Source organism: Protopterus annectens, chromosome 2.part1, assembly GCF_019279795.1.
Source record: "Protopterus annectens isolate FY-2018-M chromosome 2.part1, PAN1.0, whole genome shotgun sequence".
In the NCBI taxonomy this organism is placed as follows: Eukaryota; Metazoa; Chordata; order Ceratodontiformes; family Protopteridae; genus Protopterus; species Protopterus annectens.
In genome coordinates this window covers 361,811,189-361,829,924 of record NC_056729.1, presented here as the reverse complement: position 1 = coordinate 361,829,924, position 18,736 = coordinate 361,811,189, and the positions used below count along the sequence as shown (strand labels likewise).

At 38.7% G+C, this 18,736-nt stretch overlaps 1 protein-coding gene across 1 annotated transcript in view; it reads right to left on the bottom strand.

The window, feature by feature from the left end:
* The window catches only part of PROM1 (prominin 1), a 1,709,767-nt gene that overhangs the window by 1,119,139 nt on the left and 571,892 nt on the right, over window positions 1–18,736 (bottom strand). The window contains 2 exon segments of the mRNA XM_044062202.1: window positions 1,930–1,993; window positions 10,216–10,336. Of these exon segments, the coding sequence (XP_043918137.1) occupies window positions 1,930–1,993; window positions 10,216–10,336 (185 nt within the window).

Genomic DNA, 18,736 nt, shown 5'->3' with positions numbered 1-18,736 from the left:
CATCAGATCTACAAGTTATGAAAGGAGATTCATCCAAGCATTGCAAGCAGTAAGGTGAACTAAAGGTAGTTTCAATATGTATAGTATTCAGGTAAGCTGTCTCAAGGCTGCCAGGAGTGTTGGACAATGATTTCTGCAGGTCTGAACACTGCACTTAAGCAATTGTAAAGAAAAAACAATAATGACTCTAAAGACAAGAGGCAAAGTCAGTGCACCACCTAATTTAATATAACTTGCTCCAAAGTCAGACAGCTCCAGGGTAGGTTAAGCAATTTCATATAAATTGTCTTTCATTTAAGTTTGAACCACTCAATCAAAAGATAGTTTTATTACAGGTACTGCTGAAGAATTTTATACCAACAAAGAGGAAAGGGGGGAGGTAAGCCATCCTATGTTTTAAGCAAACTAAAATTTCCTGTCTAGACAAAGGTCACACCACACTTTGCATAAAAGCTCACCTTCATCAAGCAGTACCTACATTACTTCCTTATCATTGCTATTCCCTCCTACAATATCCACATCTGGATTTAATGGACATTTTGTAAACTAACTATTCATTAGAAATCAAATAACTGCTTTCCTTACTTTAGGTCTTATTGTTTACATAACAGTATACTTAAAATTCTCACCATCTTTGTAAAATCAGAATTGCTTGTGCATTTCTGATTGTCTTTACCATGCCTGTAAATCTCTTTTTTAATAAGTGCATTACCCAGGTTAATATGTATGCATATATATATAAAATTATATTTGAATATATGTATGTATATATACAGACAGATAGCTACATATAGATAGATTTATTCTATATCTATCAATATATACATATATGTATACATTATATATATGAATATATACACTAAGTGCTTATGTACTTCTTAAAGTAATAGCCATTTTTGCCTTTGCATGTTTGGGACAATGAACATTAGGTTTCCTGTGTCTATCTTAGATTTGGGCAATATTTCTTTCATCAATAAATGAAAGAAAGTCATAAGCATACTTCTGAAACCAAGAAAAAAAAACTCCCAAGCAAAGGTCAAGGCACTTGATATGGTAAGATGAGAATGTCATGCCTTGGTTAAGGTGAAATGTTTCAACCCACTGAAACAGTTTAAGCCTTAAAGTAGCACTTGAATCTCTCACTGCAAGGGACATTTGGTTTGATTCTAAAGGGCCTACACATATCCACTGTACATGTCTCATGTACAGTCCTGCATTTTATACCATGAGAACTGCAGGAACACATGAGACCCTGAGTACAAGGATACTGTTACGCTGTGACAGAACCGTGACTGGACAGCAGATGTTTTCAAAATCCCGGCTCTTCACAAAAATTTACACATGGCTTTGTCCCAAATACAAAAACAAAACAGGACAAATTATTTTAAGGAGTTGAAATGCACTGCCATAAGGTTCCAAAAACAAGTAACAGAAAAATACTACTCCAACCTACACAATTCACCACATTGTGCTAGAAATGCAGCTTTCAGACTTCTATAGCACATCGACACAGCCATTTACTAAAATTCCATATTAAGAATTAATTGCTCCAGCTGTCAGCTACCAAATTTTCAATTCAGTTTTGCTACAGTTGTGGGGAATATCCCAAATTATAGAAACTGTGACAGTTTTTACAGCAGTAGTTCACGAGGGAAAATATAAAAACTGACACCAGGTTGTAGGAAGTAGTGCATTTTGAAAACATTTCTGCTCAGAGTACGTTAGCAAGTGCATACAGCCAAGTACCCTCATATTCTTTGCATACTTGGAGTTCAGAAACATTATAAAGAGAAATAAATCCACAATGAGCTTGTAAACGTTGAGCAGCTGCACTTTATAAAATGGAATGTACTCATTACCTCAGGGCATGAGAAATACAAACGTAACAGAAAAAAATATTAAATACTACAGATGTATGCAGTAACTTACTGTCCAAGTCTGAAATGGCTCTTTCCTTGGATGTGTTGTACTGGTTTGCCATATACTCAATTTGCTGAAATACAAAATACAGTATTTATTATTCAATCACCTGCTACTGTTGTCAAGGAAACAAAGTCTACAACCGCAATGTTAAATAAAATATATAAATAAAGCTACATTATAACAGAAACTTTAAAGCAGAGCTAAGCACTCCCTTTTTTATTGAAGATATATTTTATAAGTGATTCAATTACTTTACACCATGACAATGCCACCTAATACAAAAATGCCATCTAAATTAAGCAACATCATATCCAGCACCCCCCCCCCCAAGTAATGTGCCATGTTACCACTCAAGTTTAAACAGCACTGTGGAAGGCATTTCTCACCAAGGGTATGACCAGGTGTACACCATGTATGCCAGGGTATGCACTTGTATTTATTTTGTGTAATGACGTGTTATAATTTAAATAGAAAATTAACTGCATGTTAAATATGCTATGGTCACGTCAGGACTTTAGAAATCTAGGGTGTTAGTCAAAAACTACATAGCTCATTCAAATCCTGCCTATTAAACCTCATTCCTCCTCTGCATGTATTGATCCCACAGTTCTCATTTTTTCCTATGTAATTTACTCCTACCCTTTTCTAAAGATCCCCGTTCCAGTTGCTTTATCTCCATTACTATTGTCACTACTTCTAGTAAAGTTGGTTTAGACTTTGATTTCCATTTTCTAGTAATTGTTTTTTTGGCAGCCATCCTAATTAAGACTCCGCAAGTCTTTACTATGTCTAGGCAATTCCGAGTTTGCATCACAGCTCAAAAAAATAATTTCCCTAGTCACTCCTACTTGCTCACCCAGCATCTCCGACACAGCAGTCCTCAAGGGATTCTTTAAAGTCTACCAATTCATTACACTCCCAGAAAATATGTTGCCAGTTACCTCGTTCTGCCTCATCACACCTCAACATTTGCTGTCTGAGGAAAAACGCTTTGAAGTCTGCTTGGGGTATAAAAATACCAATGTAAGCACTTCCAGGCAAAGATCTGAAATATTTTAGATTTTGTTGCATATTTGGGAGACATACATATATCTCCCCATTGTTTCTTTGTGAATTGCTTGTCTAATCTCTTCACAGTCCTTCCTAACTTCCTCTGATCGATTCTTATAGTTATCATGCAATATTTCATATGTTCTACTAATCATTCCTTCCTTAATGGCAACTTCTGTTCTAGATTCTACTAAGAACTCTACCAGTGCTGGTCTTTCATTTAGGATCCCCTATTTCTTTCTCTCTGCCTATACTCCGATATCAATCCTTAGCCTGCAGTACAAATACGTTCATGGCCTCTTCCCATTCTATTACCTTTCCCTCTCTAGTAATTTGCTCTCAGCACCTTGGTTCCTTTGCCAGTTTTCTCCAATATATTCCCGCTCCCCCTCTTGCTTATAGCCTGTAGCCCTAATTGCAGTAATCCTTATCAGCAAAATCTCCTTTCTCCACTCCCGTGTTGGCTTAGTTCTTAGAAGACCTTCTGCTACTTTATGAATACAATATTCTGTATGATCATTATTGTTCTCCTTAAAGGACTGCATCCAAAATCCCAATGTCTTCCTGTTACTTGAGCCCCCCATTTCATCATCTCTTTCCACTCTGAATTATAGTTTTCTGCTTGTATTATATTTAGGAACCTATATGTGTTGTTCTGAAACACCCCTTCACCTCTGGTAATCCAAAGCCACCCTGCTCTAATGGAAGGATAAGCTTATCCCCACTTGACTCTTGCTGTCTTCCCCTCAAAGATAAAATCCTTCAGCTCTTTATTAATTACTATCCACAACTTCTCCTCTGGTTGATAAAAATATGCCTGACCTGTGTAGAAGACTAAAGGGACTAAAAACATTTTAACTGTTTGTATCTTACTATCCATATCCATATAACAGAGCTTCCATTTGCTCAGTTTTTGTATTATCTTTTTAGTCTCTTCCCACATATCCTTAGCTGCCACACCAGTACCCTCTTTAATCCATACTCCTTATATACTTAATTTTATCATGTCCCCATAAATATGAATACTGCTGAACCAGTTTGTATGTGGGTACATAATTTGACTACTGCTTTTGTTTTTGCTTCATTAATTTTGTATCCCAAAAAGGTTTGAAACTGTCTCAATGTGTTCCACAGTACTATAATTTCCCTTTCTGGCTTGTCAGGTATAAAATAACGTCATCTGCAAATAGAGCCAGCTTTTCTTGACTACCATACCAATTATATCCTTGAATTTCGGAGTCCCTTATTTTCTTTGCCAATGGTTCTAAATATAATGCAAATAAAGGAGAGAGAGGAAACCCCTGCCTGGTTCCTCTGTTCAAGCAGAGATTATCAGAGAGAACCCACCCACTTTAATTTTCACCTCCACTCCTTCAATCAACCTTACAATTTTATCAGGGAATGCAAATGCTTCCATTGCTCTGCTCATAAAATACCAGCTTACTCTGTCAAATGTTTTCTCTGCATCAAGATCCACCAGTAACAGTGGTATTTTCTTACATTCTGCTTCCCTCTGGATCATCACTGTTCTGTTTATGTTTTCAAATATTTGCCCCCCCCTCCACAAAACCACAATGATCCATATCTATCAATGTTGGTGTCATTTTTGCCATTCTTTTAGCCATTATAGACATAAACACTGTATATTCATGATTTAGCATTGAAATGGGTGTGTATGAAGCTGGAGCTGATGGATCTTTCCCTCTTTAGTTAGTAAAGCTAATACTGCTAAAATATTGTTAAACAAAACCTTCCAGACCTTCATCGGTTTTTCCCTCCTAGCTTCTAAACTTCCACAGGAATTCCATCTATTCCTGAGGACTTTCCTGTACACTGGTTATACATCACCATTTTATCTCATTTCCTCCTATCCTAACTGTTAGTAATTGAGCCTCCTCTCCCTCTAGCCTTGGCATATTTAATTCTTCCATAAACATTTCCATTTGCACCTTTTCCAGATTTGGAATTCTTAAGATAGTAACTGATTTGTTCCACAATTCCTTTAAAACCTGCAAAATCTGGTAAAAGACCGCCAATTATTGGAGAGGCCACATTCTGCCTCTCAGTAGTCATCTTGGGATTAGTGCATCTCTTTTGCACCTCGTGAGAGAAGTGCAGGACATTATTTTCTGCAAAATGCTAATCACCGGAAAGTCTGATAACTGCTTTACTGACTTGGAATTTGGGCTTATATTTTGTTCCTGAAGACAGAAAGGGCAGAGGGCATTGATTGTTGACCATATCCAATTGGGCAGTGAGGGGAATCTTCCTGATTAATCTGGTTGCTATTCAAGGCATCTATCAGGAAAAGGCTACAAGCCTACAATCCCCTGCATCACCTGGGACAAGACTGCTGATCACCAAAGACCCTGTGGCCTACTTCTCATCTTGAGATTGGTGCTACTGTTTTGCTGCTGGTGAGAGAAGCAAAGAGGCACTGTATCCCAACAGTTTGAAGCTGCTGTTAGACCACCACTAGTAGCAACCAGGTTGTAGCCAATTAGGTGAATCCCCAGTTTTCATCATTCTTGACAAAGCTGATTCCTTTCTTTTCAAATAGTGCTTGATTAGCTGCTGTCTAACCTAACTTCAGAATACCTCCCTAAATATTTCATCCATAAATCATCAGGGTCTACTTAGTTTCCCCTGAACTGTTTTGCAGTGTGTTGTACAGATGCAGGAATCCTGAGTTGACATTTATTTGTAAAAGCACCTTTGAAATTTCACCAATACCTAGTTACACACAGTGCAGCTAGTTTGCGATGACAAGCACTGCCACCCAAGCTGCAAACCAAATACTCCTGACATTACTTTGCATTCTCACCGCAACCATCTACTGAATAAAAAAGGTCCATTTCCAAGCATATGAAATTTCCCACTCGCTCCATTATGAGCTTGGTGGATATGGGTATACTGATGTAAAGCTGAAATGGTCTCATGTTTACTGACAAGTAGCTAATTCTCAAACAATCTAAGGTATGCAAGTTGTATTTACACAATATCACTGGAGGCAAAGCTCTCACATATGAGCAACCCTAACATCAGTCAGGTTGTCAGTAATACATGCACTGCACTCATCACACATGGTACAAAGCAGAAACAGAGGCACATAAGCCAGGGCACTTAAATGTATCCTTGCTAAACCCCTAAGACTTTCTAGATGAAGTACACATAAATTCCCTCATCAGCCTTGAATACAACTTTCAAAACAACACCTACATCAACACAAAGCCACATCTCATGAAGCTTCTACCGCTAAGCCCATAAACCAAACCATCACAATTCAACATTCTGGTCATTGGAGACTCCATTATCACACACTGATGTCCCTCTCACCAGGCTGAGTAAGGGGAAAGTCATGGTCAGCTGCTTATCATGGGCCAGGATCCACCACATTACCCACACACTCAGGTCACTGGACCATAAGTACAAGTATGACACTGTCATAATTCCTGTGGGTGTAAATCAACAGCAGCATACCTCCTCAGATTATATGGAGAGAGTGCCATCATGGAGCTCACGGAACGCATCTCTGGCTGGTATAGGCCTAGCACTACGCAACATTTTACCTTCTCCATGGGTAGTGCCACAATATGAACAGAAGATGGCTTAGTTTCTGGTGTCCTTCTAAGGGAATGCAATATTTGTTAGCATAAAGTGAGATGGTCACCAGATTACACTGCTTTGCCAGGGATGGCCTGCACCTCTCCCTTCTAGGCTTTCAAATATTAGCTAAATATTGTCCTCCCCCATAGTGCCCTTTGCAGGTGATGCCAAACAAAGTATTTCCAACATAGCAAATAAAACCCAAGAAAATCTTAAGGTGTTACTGCTCAATGCTAGGAGACTAACCATGAAACTTCACGACCTACAAGTCCTCATCATCCTAGAGAATACAGACATCTGTGCAGTCAGAGACATGATTTAAAGCCATGGACTTGCAGTGCAATTCTATAATGCCTTCCACACATTCAGACCAGCTACTATACAGACAGGGACTAAAGGTGGAGGCTTCTCAGTTTACATAAAAAATAAACATACCTAAAGACTGGTCAAACAGGACGATGCACTTGAGCTTCTCCCCATTTAAAACCCCATAGGCAGAATGACATACCACTTCCTTGCAAGCTATTGGTCCCACGCTATAACCCAGGAAACTTGTAACATGTATTTAAGCTTACTGGAAACACTGACCATCCAAACCCAATACCATATTCATGGGTGACTTTGCCCATTAACTGGGAATCATGTACAACACCAATTCGGCAGGCACAAAGATTCCTAGATTTTGTAACTACAAACTCTCTGGACCAGACTTTCAATATACTAATCAAGGGTGCAAACATATTGGATCTGGTCCTCAATAATATGGGAGAGGGCTGCACACCCCATACTGTAATGTTCTCTCTGGTAAGGTTAGACCACAAAACGGTATAATTTGAAGTAAAAGTAAATCCCAGAAACCTAGTCAACCCTGGAATGTTCAGAAACTACTCTAAGGCTAACTTCCTACTATTAAGTGATAACTTATCAAAATATCAAACCCCAGAAACCCTATACAAGCATGTTGACAGGTGCATAGAGGCAACTGTACCCATGAAGAATAAGTACAGAACTCAATAAACAGCCAGCTTGGTGGAATCATACCATCAATAAGCTGTACAACAGAAGGAAGAACATCATGGCAAAAAGTTGAGCCCCCAGCAGGAAAAAAAAATGCACATTCAAACTAAACAATTCAGAGGTCAAATAAAGTCTACTAAAGCCAAATTTGAGCTAAATTTGGCCTCCCTTACCAAGGAGGACCACAACATATTCTTAAGCTATGTCCACAACCTCAGAGGCAATGCACAATTGTGTGCAGAGCTCATTGTTAACGAAGCAACCTATACTAATCCAAAATATACAGCAAACCTACTGGTAGATAAATTTGGCTCTAACCCCCCCGCCCTTCCCCCTCAGGAAAAAACATCAAATATAATTCTCCCTACTATCACTAGGGAACAGGTCCTCAATGTTCTCTCCAAGGCCAAGAACACTGCATCTATGGGTCCTGACAATATTGCAGGATGCCTTCTAAATAGTATGAAATATAACCTATCAGATTGTCTGGAATTGCTATTTAACCTCTGCCTCCACCCCACTGCAGAAAAGTGGGACATCTACAGACCATGAAACAACAGAACCACAAGTCTCATTAGTCTTATATGCAAAGCCATAATATGAATTATCATGGAAATGATCAATAATGACAAACGAACCCTCCAGAAATTGGAACCAACCTAATCTGGTTTCAAAGGTCAGTCATGCCTACTCAACCCAGTGGACTTCTTTGAACCCAGTGGACTTCTCTGAGAAAATCACCAAAGCAATGGGTCACACTACCTACCTTGACCTGGCCAAGGCATTTCACACAATATCCCACTTGGGAACTGTTGATAAACTCAAGAGGTTAAGTATATACCCTTATGTCACCCAGTGGATAGCCAGCTGGCTCACAGACAGGACCCAGGAAGTTAGAACTGGAGATTCCACCTCTACAAAGAGGCCAGTCACAAGAGGAGTCCCTCAGGGATCGGTCCAGAGAACACTCCTTATTGGCAATGACTTCTCTGAAGTCCATGCCAAAGCCAAGGGCCTCTGGTTGACCAAATTTGCAAATGAATGCAAATTACAAGCAATCATAAAATGCCCCACCAACACTAATGTTCTTTAGAAAGGCCTGGCACAGACAAAGAACTTCTATCAGAGCCATGAACTAAAGCTAAATGCAAAGAAATGCATAACAGTATTATTTGGTAAGGCATGCATGTCTGGTAGCTAAACAGACTCCTAATAACTCACCCAGTAGTCAGGCACTTGGGGATACATGCAGACAGTAATCTAGCCTTTGACCATTATGCGTCTACAGTAGTGAGGAAATCATTCTATGTTGTGCAACTTATCAACAAAGGTATGGTATCTAGATCCAAGTTGGTCATTGTTCTACCTAATCAGCAATCAGACCTTTCATTAAGTACAATGCCCCCTTTGATATGTACTTAACCAGACACATCCAACAACTGGTATGTCCACAGAGAACACTAAAAGAATATGGGGGTAAAAAACATACTATGCAGACCGCCTCAAAGCCCTACCTCTTTATTCCATCTCCTACAGGCTGTTAAGGGGAGATCTTTGCCTGGCATACAGAGCATTGTTGGACCACACCCTAATGGACATCCTGCATATTTGCAAAACAACCACCACCAGAACTACCCATTCTAAATATTTAAATATTGCCCGTGATATAAGTAGGACCTGGTGGAGAGACAGGTATGCATCCCAGAAACTACCTATCTCTGGAACAATCCATGAAGAAGCAGAGTTTCTGCCTAACCCAGTTCAAGTGCAATGTGGACAAGTGGATTGTTAACAGGAAATTCAACTGTGGTCTGGCACCTATTTCACTAATGGACAGCCTATAAATGGTTCATCTCCCAGGCCCCTGCTTGTAAATGTTTAATCTCCCAAGCCCCCTGCTTACACTTGCCAAGGGTAACAGAACTAGTCAGAGATTTGGGATGCATGGCTAGGCTTAAAAAGGCCACAAGGGTTGTTAGCCTAAAACACACCTATGAACCTACTCCATCTTTTTTTTTTAGCTTATGTACACAAAATATGCAAAAGTATACCAAGCATAACTCTCGACTTCTTTGCTCAAGAATCTAGGCAAGGCAAAAAATAATACAAGTTATAGTCCAAAATGAGAAACAATTTTAATCATTATTCCAATTCCTTTAAAAAGTTAACAAAATAACAGGTTTTGCATCAACATGCATTTCTGACAGTAAGAAGTATGAAATATCTAATGTTTGACATTACTGACTGACTTTACTCCAGTGATTTACTAGAAAATCAAAAATCATATGAATGACTGGGCAAAACTGAGGAAAGATCAAAGACAATAAGCAAGATCAGAGACGGGTATGAAAGTTCTGAAAACAAAAAATTTGATAAAGTAAACCAACAACTTTACAAATAGTAAATACAAGATATAGTGAATGAGTAATTTGGCCTATTTTGCCAAACTCCATGAAATTTCATGATTTCCAGTTCTTAGCCAATTCACATTTTGAAGAATTTGTATTTTTTTTCCTGGAAAATGGCAAATCCACCAACATTTTAATTTCCAGCTTGTACAACGTCAGGATAATATTTAAAAAAAATACTTAAAGCACATCATTAAACAATTGTTCTTACCCCTGGGGCACTTTCGACTAACGTTCTTAAGTCTTTAAAGTTGCTGTTGACCAGTTTTGTAATTCCCTTAGCTTGAGTGGAAAGATTTTGATTGGCGACATAAGCAAACAGAAGTCCAACACTGTGAAAAGATAAACAATTTATGATCTACAGAAGGTACTGTAAAGCTGTATACCTATCCAGTATGGAACTTTATAATAACCAAAGTGAGTGAAAAAATATGCTGAGCTGATGACTCAATCTTAGACAGACGCATCTAAAGTATAACAAAAGGTATCCATCTGAAAACCATATTAACATTATTTAAACACAAAGGTACTTCAACGGATACCAGCTGCTGTGGTAAAACTCAAGAAGCATAGGAACATTTCTGCATTATTACTGTTTGGAACATGAATTCACCGTCTCAAAAATGGAACAAAACCAGCAGCCAGCTTATGCTATTCCTTAAATCAGTATAATGTATTTCGAATGGATATCTAGTTACTAAAGCAAGCAGCAGCCTGCGTGTCTACCTTTTACCTGACAAAAGCTATCCAAAACAAAAACTGGGACATGGGAAGCTACAGTTTCCCTCATTTGAGAAAAGCATATGGTCACTTAAGTACTACAAACAATCTTTACAACTGATATCTGTTAGTATTTGGCAGTATATGTAAGCATGGTGCTTGGTGTGCCTTTTGTTATATTCAGTTCCCTCAAATTCAGTAAAGAAATGGAAACTGAAAAGAAAAGAAAACTTCTAATACAGACTATGTATTAATGTAGATATGCTTGTGTGTTATGTGAACTACCTTTGCAAAGGGAATTTAACCACTGCCAAGAAGTCAGGCACTCCTTTTTAAAATCCAGCTTCCCTCCAAAGCCAGGCTACTTGTGCCTAGGATCTCATCCTGCATCCTCCTAAAGCTAGGCTATGTGCACCTAGGCTCTTAAGTACCTTACCCTCAGTGGCAACAGACTAGATTCAGCAATACTGTCTTTCATCAGTATACAGGTTCTATGTCAGAAGGCAGGAGTTCACTGTAAAAGGGTAATGCCGGAATGCTACAAAATGGCTAAGTTAATCAGAATGCCACCGCTGTGAAGTAACTAAGTGCATACATTTCCACGATACATAGTAGTCTGGTGCATAATAAATGGAATATCTTGTGCTACGAGTTTAATGAACTAGTTTCACCCACATGCCATGAACAAAGTTTTCCAATTCTGCTACACCAGATAGTGCACCAATTACAGAAACCAGAACCCATTTGCTATATTTGCCCAATTTATCTCCTTTTCTTTAGGTATGAATCATTGCTTTCTATTAACTTCAGTGGGATTCAGTAATTGCATAAAATAGCTATTGAATACGGCTTTATGTAGTTTCTATATATATATTTTCCTTTTTAAATGGCGTGTCCAGTGGATGGTTTTCTGTTTTAGTTCTGAGATGCTTTTAATATGGTTTGTATAGGTCAGTTCTCAATTAACTTGTTATGGTTTTAGTAGTGTACTGAGAGTTATGTTAGGTTTTCTTAGCGCTACACTGTGCTTTAGGTCAACTCTTTATTCAGACAGAATCATGTCATTTCAATGGCAGTCCAGTTGCAGCAAGAATTTTATGCAGTCTTTTTTTTTTTTTCATTTAAATTATAATGCACTTCTGTTTTGGAGTGGGAAGGTTTGACTGAATTGGGCAGTGTTGTGATGGCAGGCAGACCCATAAGCTTGACCAGTTTCATCTGTAAGGCCATATAACGCATCATTACGGGCCTCATAAATAAAGACCTAGGCAACTTCCAAACCCTGGATCCTGCCCAATTCGACTTTGTGAAGAGGAGATCCTGCCTTTTAAATCTGGTGGACTTCTTTGAAAATGTTACCAGGGCCATTGACGAGGGCAAAGCTGTGCACACAGCATAACTCAACTAGGCTTTCAAAACAATCCCACATTCAGGCATTACTGACAAACTTATCAAATTGAATATAAATCCCTTTGTTGTAAGATGGGTGGCCAATTGGCTCACAAACTGGGCATACACCATCAAAGTAGGACTCTACGTCAACCAGCAGACCTGTTACTAGCGGGGTGTTACAGGGGTCAGTGCTGGGCCCTTACTGTTTTTATATACTTCTCAGAAGTTCAAGTCAAAACTAAGGGGTTGTGGCTGACCAGGTTTGCAGATGACTGCAAACTAGGTGCAGTCAATGAATCTCCAAATGATGTTAGTATACTCCAGGAGGGCCTCACACAGACCAGCGACTGGTGTAATAGTCACGGTCTCAAACTGAATGCAGAGAAATGCATAGTCATTCCCTTTGGCACAATGTCCCTTTGCACTATCAATGAAGTGGTAAGGGACCTGGGATCACAAGTTGACTGCCACCTTAACTTTGACCACCATGTGTCTACTGTAGTAAGGAAGGCTTTCTACATAGCACACTTGATTAGTAAAGGCATCACCTCAAGAGCAAGAGAGGTTATAACCCTTCAATACTCGGCTCTAATCCAGCCCATAACTGAGTATAACTTCCTGTTCAGCATGTACTGTACAAAGCACCTGTAGCAACTGGAGAGACCTCAAAGGCTTCTAACAAAGAAGATCAAAGGGCTCCAGCATGTGCCTTACACAAATTGACTAAAGCCCAAGTCACTATACTCCGGGTCGTATAGACTTCTAATGGGAGACTTATGCCTGGCCAACAGAGCAAACCAAGAACCAAACCTAATGAACTTGATGAATTATTAGTAAATCAAATGGGAATAAGACTACCCATTTCAGGGATCTAAATATGTCCTGCAACTTAAATAGGACATGCTGGAGGGACAGATTTATCTCCCAGTGATTGCAGCATCTTTGGAACAGACTACCAATTCATGTGAAACAGAGCACCTCTATGATACCGTTCAAGAGGAACCTGGACAATTGGATTGGGCACCATAAATTATGCCCACAACCCTCCAGGACATGGGCAGTCATCAATAAATGCAATCATATGTACCGACTAACATTTTCATGGTATTTCAGCTTGGCTTAAAATGACCTCCATGTCGATAGCCTAGTATCCCCTATGAAGCAGTGTGTGTGTGTGTGTGTGTGTGTGTGTGTGTGTATGTGTGTGTGTGTGTGTGTGTGTGTGTGTGTGTGTGTGTGTGTGTGTGTGAGAGCATAGATATATATATATATATATATATATACAGATTCACTTTAGAACATCAAATGCCCATAACACTGGAATTCAAAACACTGAAACCAAAATCCTGAAAATTCAAAACACTGAAAACTCAAAACACTGACTCCCATAACATAGGAAACCAACATTTAATATATGCCAGCACAACTACATATAGAAACAAATAAAAAACAAACCAGATTACACTTCTCCAAAAATAAGCAGGGGGCAAACCCCCCTGCATCCCTCATGTGGGGGGGGGGGGGCTGCAGCCCTCACGTTCTATGCAACTTAAATATATCAACTCCGAGATCGCACTACACAGAACAAAATGACAAACATACAATTCTGCACTTCATGAGTGCCTGTTAAATTCTAACAAAAACTATTCTCAACCTTCTCTTAGAAACACTACTTCACTGCTAAATCATTACTATATGTCTCTCAATGATACTTACCGGAGTTTCATACATAACCTCAGTCATGTTCCCTCCTTACTTGCTATACTACAACATAACACATCTTAGTGTAGTGCAATCTCAGAGTTGATATATTTAAGTAGCAGGGGGTGTGGGGGAAATTGGGTTGCAGGAGGGCTTGCCCCCTGCTTATACTTGAAGTATAATATGGTTTGTTTTTTTGTTTCTGTATGTAGTTGTGCTGGAATATAGTACATGTTGCTTTCCTATGTTTTTTTTTCAATGTTATGGAATTCAATGTTTTGACTTTTCAGTGTTTTGAATTTTCAAGATTTTGGTCTCTGTATTTTGAATTTCAATGTTATGGGCTTTTGATGTTCTAAAGTGAATATATATATATATATATATATATATATATATATATATATATATATATATATCTATCTATATAGACATACATTTATAAAACCGAACAAAAAAATCGTAACTCAATGCTGTTTGTTAAAAATCGTACAATAAGTGCTTTTGTCTTTATCAAATGAAAGACTTCATCAGAACGAAGACAATCCAAACCACCTATTTAAACTTTAAACCGTCACACGATGCAATTAAACAAGCAAATAAATAAATAAATACATGACTTAAATTCTAAAGGAGCCAAACAATCCAATATTAAATGCGCATGCTCAAAAACTCGTAAAACCTCTTGTATCATGTCACTTTGGTACCAGTTATTTGTCTGTCATATCCTACTTGAAGTTTAAGAGACAATCCAAGTACACTACTGCTGTCATCCAAATGAATCCAAGAATTCAGAAACCATCACATGTAAAAAAAAGTATTACAATGCTTTTGAGTCATTTTAGTAAGCATAAAGGCTCACATGAAAAGGCAAACTGCACCAAAGCGTTTTGAAGAATATATGAAGTAAAATAATTAATTGACAAAAGTTTACGCACTTTCGACTGCTGAATGACAGACTTCTTCAGAACAATCATTAAAATTCCAGCTAATCATTATATACCCTTTAAAAGAAATTCCAGCTAATCAAAAATGTCCCCAACCAGCAATTAAACACATAACAGAAAGAAATAACATAAACATAAAATATATAAAAGAACAGAACAAGCTGATAAAATAATTTATCAATCGACAACCCTACAATAAGACTTGTAACATATCTAAATCACCTGTGCCCTATTAAAACAAATATGTTATTAAAAAAAAAACAGAAAAGAACCGGTCTATAACTGCAATACTACCTATGTTTTTTTACAATAAATCTGCATTTGTGACATTTATTTGTGGTGCTTCCTGGATAGCACTGGATGACACTAACAGTGCACTTGGTTTGGTTATTTTTTTTTGTAAACTACCACATTTTTATTTCCCTCTTGAAGGATATCTACATGTTTGGGGGATTCCTTTATTACACCCAGCTTACAGTCATCAGCAAAAGGCCCTCTATATTTACTTTATTTCTGCCTTTGTTTACCAGGAAAAGAACAACTGTGTAGTATTCAAGTTTAAAACAGAGTAGTTTCAGTTCTATTTACATTCATACACAAACACTAGTTACATTTGCTACGGTAGCATTGTCGCCTCACAGTTAGACATTGCCAGTTCGATTCTCAGTTAGAGTGTCTTCTGTGTGGCAACATGCGTGAATGGGCATTCCTTCGTTGAAGGTTGTGTGTTAGGCCCGGCAAGCAAGTACATAAAAATCTACTGCCAATCATTAGCGGACCGGAAGTTCTGCTGTGGCAACCCCTAACCGGGAAAAAGCCAAAAGACACAAACAAACAAGATTTTACAGAGGAAGTTACTAAAGAGAAAACCCAAGTGCAACTTAGTGGACTGTACACAGGCAGCAGTTATGTATAAAAATTGCTTTGTCATGTCAGTGAGTGGTTGAGAATATTCTGCTTAAGGAGAGTACTTGGAGAGAGTCACTCGAACACAGTCAATCTTGTGATGAGCATGTGCAGGACCAGGACTGGTTAACACAGTGTTTAAGCAGTGGTTGAGACCTATTGAGTTTGTTGGAGAGTTTTATTTATGTAGGGATACTATTCCAGAGTTTACCAATGTATTAGGGGTAGAGAGAGTCTCCTGAAAAATTATTTAACTTTTTTGTAATAAGAATTTGTTACTAGAATGCAGGACCCTTACTGGACAGCAAGTAAGTAATAAGTTTTGTAGTGCAGGCCATTTTTCTGGATGATGAATGAGTCTGTGTGCCATAGTTAGTTGTGAATACGTCTGGTATTTGTGTAGTTCAAGCCAGTTTAATTGCTTTAAGCTATGACAAGGGTAGGTTCTATGAGGGAGATTGGCTGCAAATTTAGCTATTTTTATTGTAGCAGGTGGCAAGTTTCTTTCTTTGAATATTGTTTAAGTGCGTTAGGCATATGAGAGAGTTGGCAGTAAGAAGGTGGTGGCTAAAGTTTTTCTTGCAGTATCTGTAAAGAAACCATTGATCCTATAAACACAGCCTAGTTTCTGGTTTGTCGATTTAATGGTGTGCAATATGTGCAAGTCATATTTGAGACTCATCTCTTACAAACACGTAGAAGTTTACTGTCAGCTACACTTTCATATTCTTCGCTGACTTTATGGTAAAAGATAGCTTTTGATTTTGGCAACTTTTTGAGGTAAAAAAGTATTAACTTAGTTTTCTTTGGGGTTGAATAGGAGGTTTGGATTCTTTGAGCCTGGTTTTTATAGAGGAGAAAGATTTTTGGTAATGTCTTGGAGCTTATTTACTGTTGAGGCCACACATATTAATGTTGAGTCATCTGCATACTGAACTAAACTAGCATGGTGAGTGGAGGTCATTAAAAAACAAATTAAATAGGTTAGGACCCAGGATAGAGCCCCGAGGAACACCTATAGTAACTGGTTGAAAGGATAAGTAGGTTTGTTGCCATTTAACGTCTTGTTGACTCTTCTAGATAGGTAACGAAGAAACCACAACAAGAAGTACTGTGAAAGACCTGTTGAGAAGAGTCCAATGAGCAGTTGCTGGTGTAAGACAGTATCAAATGCCTCTGACAAGAACATGGTGGACACAAGCAGACCATCGTTTCTATGTCAGTTTATTATATTGGTAAAATACAGTAGAGCAGTAGTGGTGCTGTGCTGGGGCCTAAAGCCATGTTGTGTTTCTGACAGCAGGCTATTTGAGGTTAGGTATTGCATGCTGCATACAGATACGTTTCTCTATTTTGGAGAGAGAGAGAATTGCTATTGATCTGTAGACGCACCTCCTTTGTGCAATGGTATGATGTAGGATTTCTTCCACAGTGATGGGATGCATCTTTCTGGCATAGGCTAACTAATTAGTATGGACACAGGGAAGGTTATGACTTCTGCAGCCATTTTTAGGTAGTCTGATGGCAGCAGGTCTACGGCTACAGTAGTAGTGTTTAGTTTAAGCTACAACTTCCTTATGAACAAGGTAGGCACTGGACAAACTGAACAGCTGTGAGTGGTTTTGATTGGACAGGGGAAGAGAGAGAGGGACAGATGTATTAGTGTCTAATAGACAGAATATTGCTTGTATAAAGTAGGAATTAAACATTGTGGGGATAGTCTATTGTACCATCTGTTTTTGGAGAGGAGTGGTGGTCTTGTTAGGGTGGAGTAGTTTATTTGGTGATGACCAAAAAAGTTTTGGATTGTTTCTATGTTTGTCTTGTAGGTTGCTATAATGTGTTTGCTCATCCTGTTTGGCATGGAGTTTTGCAAGGCTTCTGTTTGTCTTTTTGGCTTTTCCCAGTTAGGGGTCGCCACAGCGAAACTCCGGTCCGCTAATGATTGGCAGTAGATTTTTATGGTGCCGAGTTGCCAGCCCGATGCACAACCTTCAACGAAGGCACACCCATTCACGCATGTCTTTCGAACGCCACTCGACCGCGGGGAGGAAATACAGACTCCACACAGAAGGCACTCCAGCAGATAATCTAACAGGAGAACCTCTTGCTGTGAGGCAACAACCGCTGCACCACCGTGGCTTGATGTCTAAATTGCTGGAAGGCATTTTGAGTTATATTTTTATACCAATTTTTCCAGGCTTTATCCCTTTTTATCATGATTTTTTTTCTTTTGTCAGCCTTGGTACAGGGTTGGACTTTACTCTTTTGTTATGTATTGGTGCTAAATTATTTAAGGTCTGTAAGAATATGTTATTAAAGTGTTCTATACCAGTATCTACTGGCACTGCTATAAGTACATTCCATTTATACTGTGTTAGTGTTTCTTTGAAACTATCTGATGAAATTGATTGAATTTCATATCTGATTAAAAATATGGTTATCTAGGTTACGGTGAGTTATAATGGCATGTGTTGGCATGTGGGCACTTATGCTATCAGAGAGGCAGGCTACTACAATAACTTCAGAGAAGTACATTCTGAACAGGAAAGGTCCTAAGGATCCCCATCAGTTGACTGAGTTTTCAGAAACTCGAAATCCACATGTTCGAGACCATATGATCGAGTTTTTGAAAACTCAAAGCTTTAGAATGGAGATCACAGTAGAGAGAGAATCAGGAAATGTAATCTTTTCTTCGCTGCACTACGATCTCAGAGTTGGTATATAGAATTTGCATGGGGTTTGGGAGTCACCCCCCCTCCCTGCAAAAATGAGGGAAAAAAGTACATTTTTGATGTTTGTGTTTTTGGAAACTCGATCATATGGTCTCATCCATATGAATTTCGAATCTCTGAAAACTCGATCATCTGACATAGATCTGGTCCCAATATTAAGTATGTGGGACACCACTAGTAACAGGCCTCTTGATGGAGGTGGATTCCCTCACTGTAACTTCACATGTCCTATCCATTGGATGACACAGGGATATATGCTTAAATTTGTGACTTTGCCAAGGTAAGCAATAGGCACCATTTTGCCCTCATCCACAGCTCTAGGACCTGCCTTTGA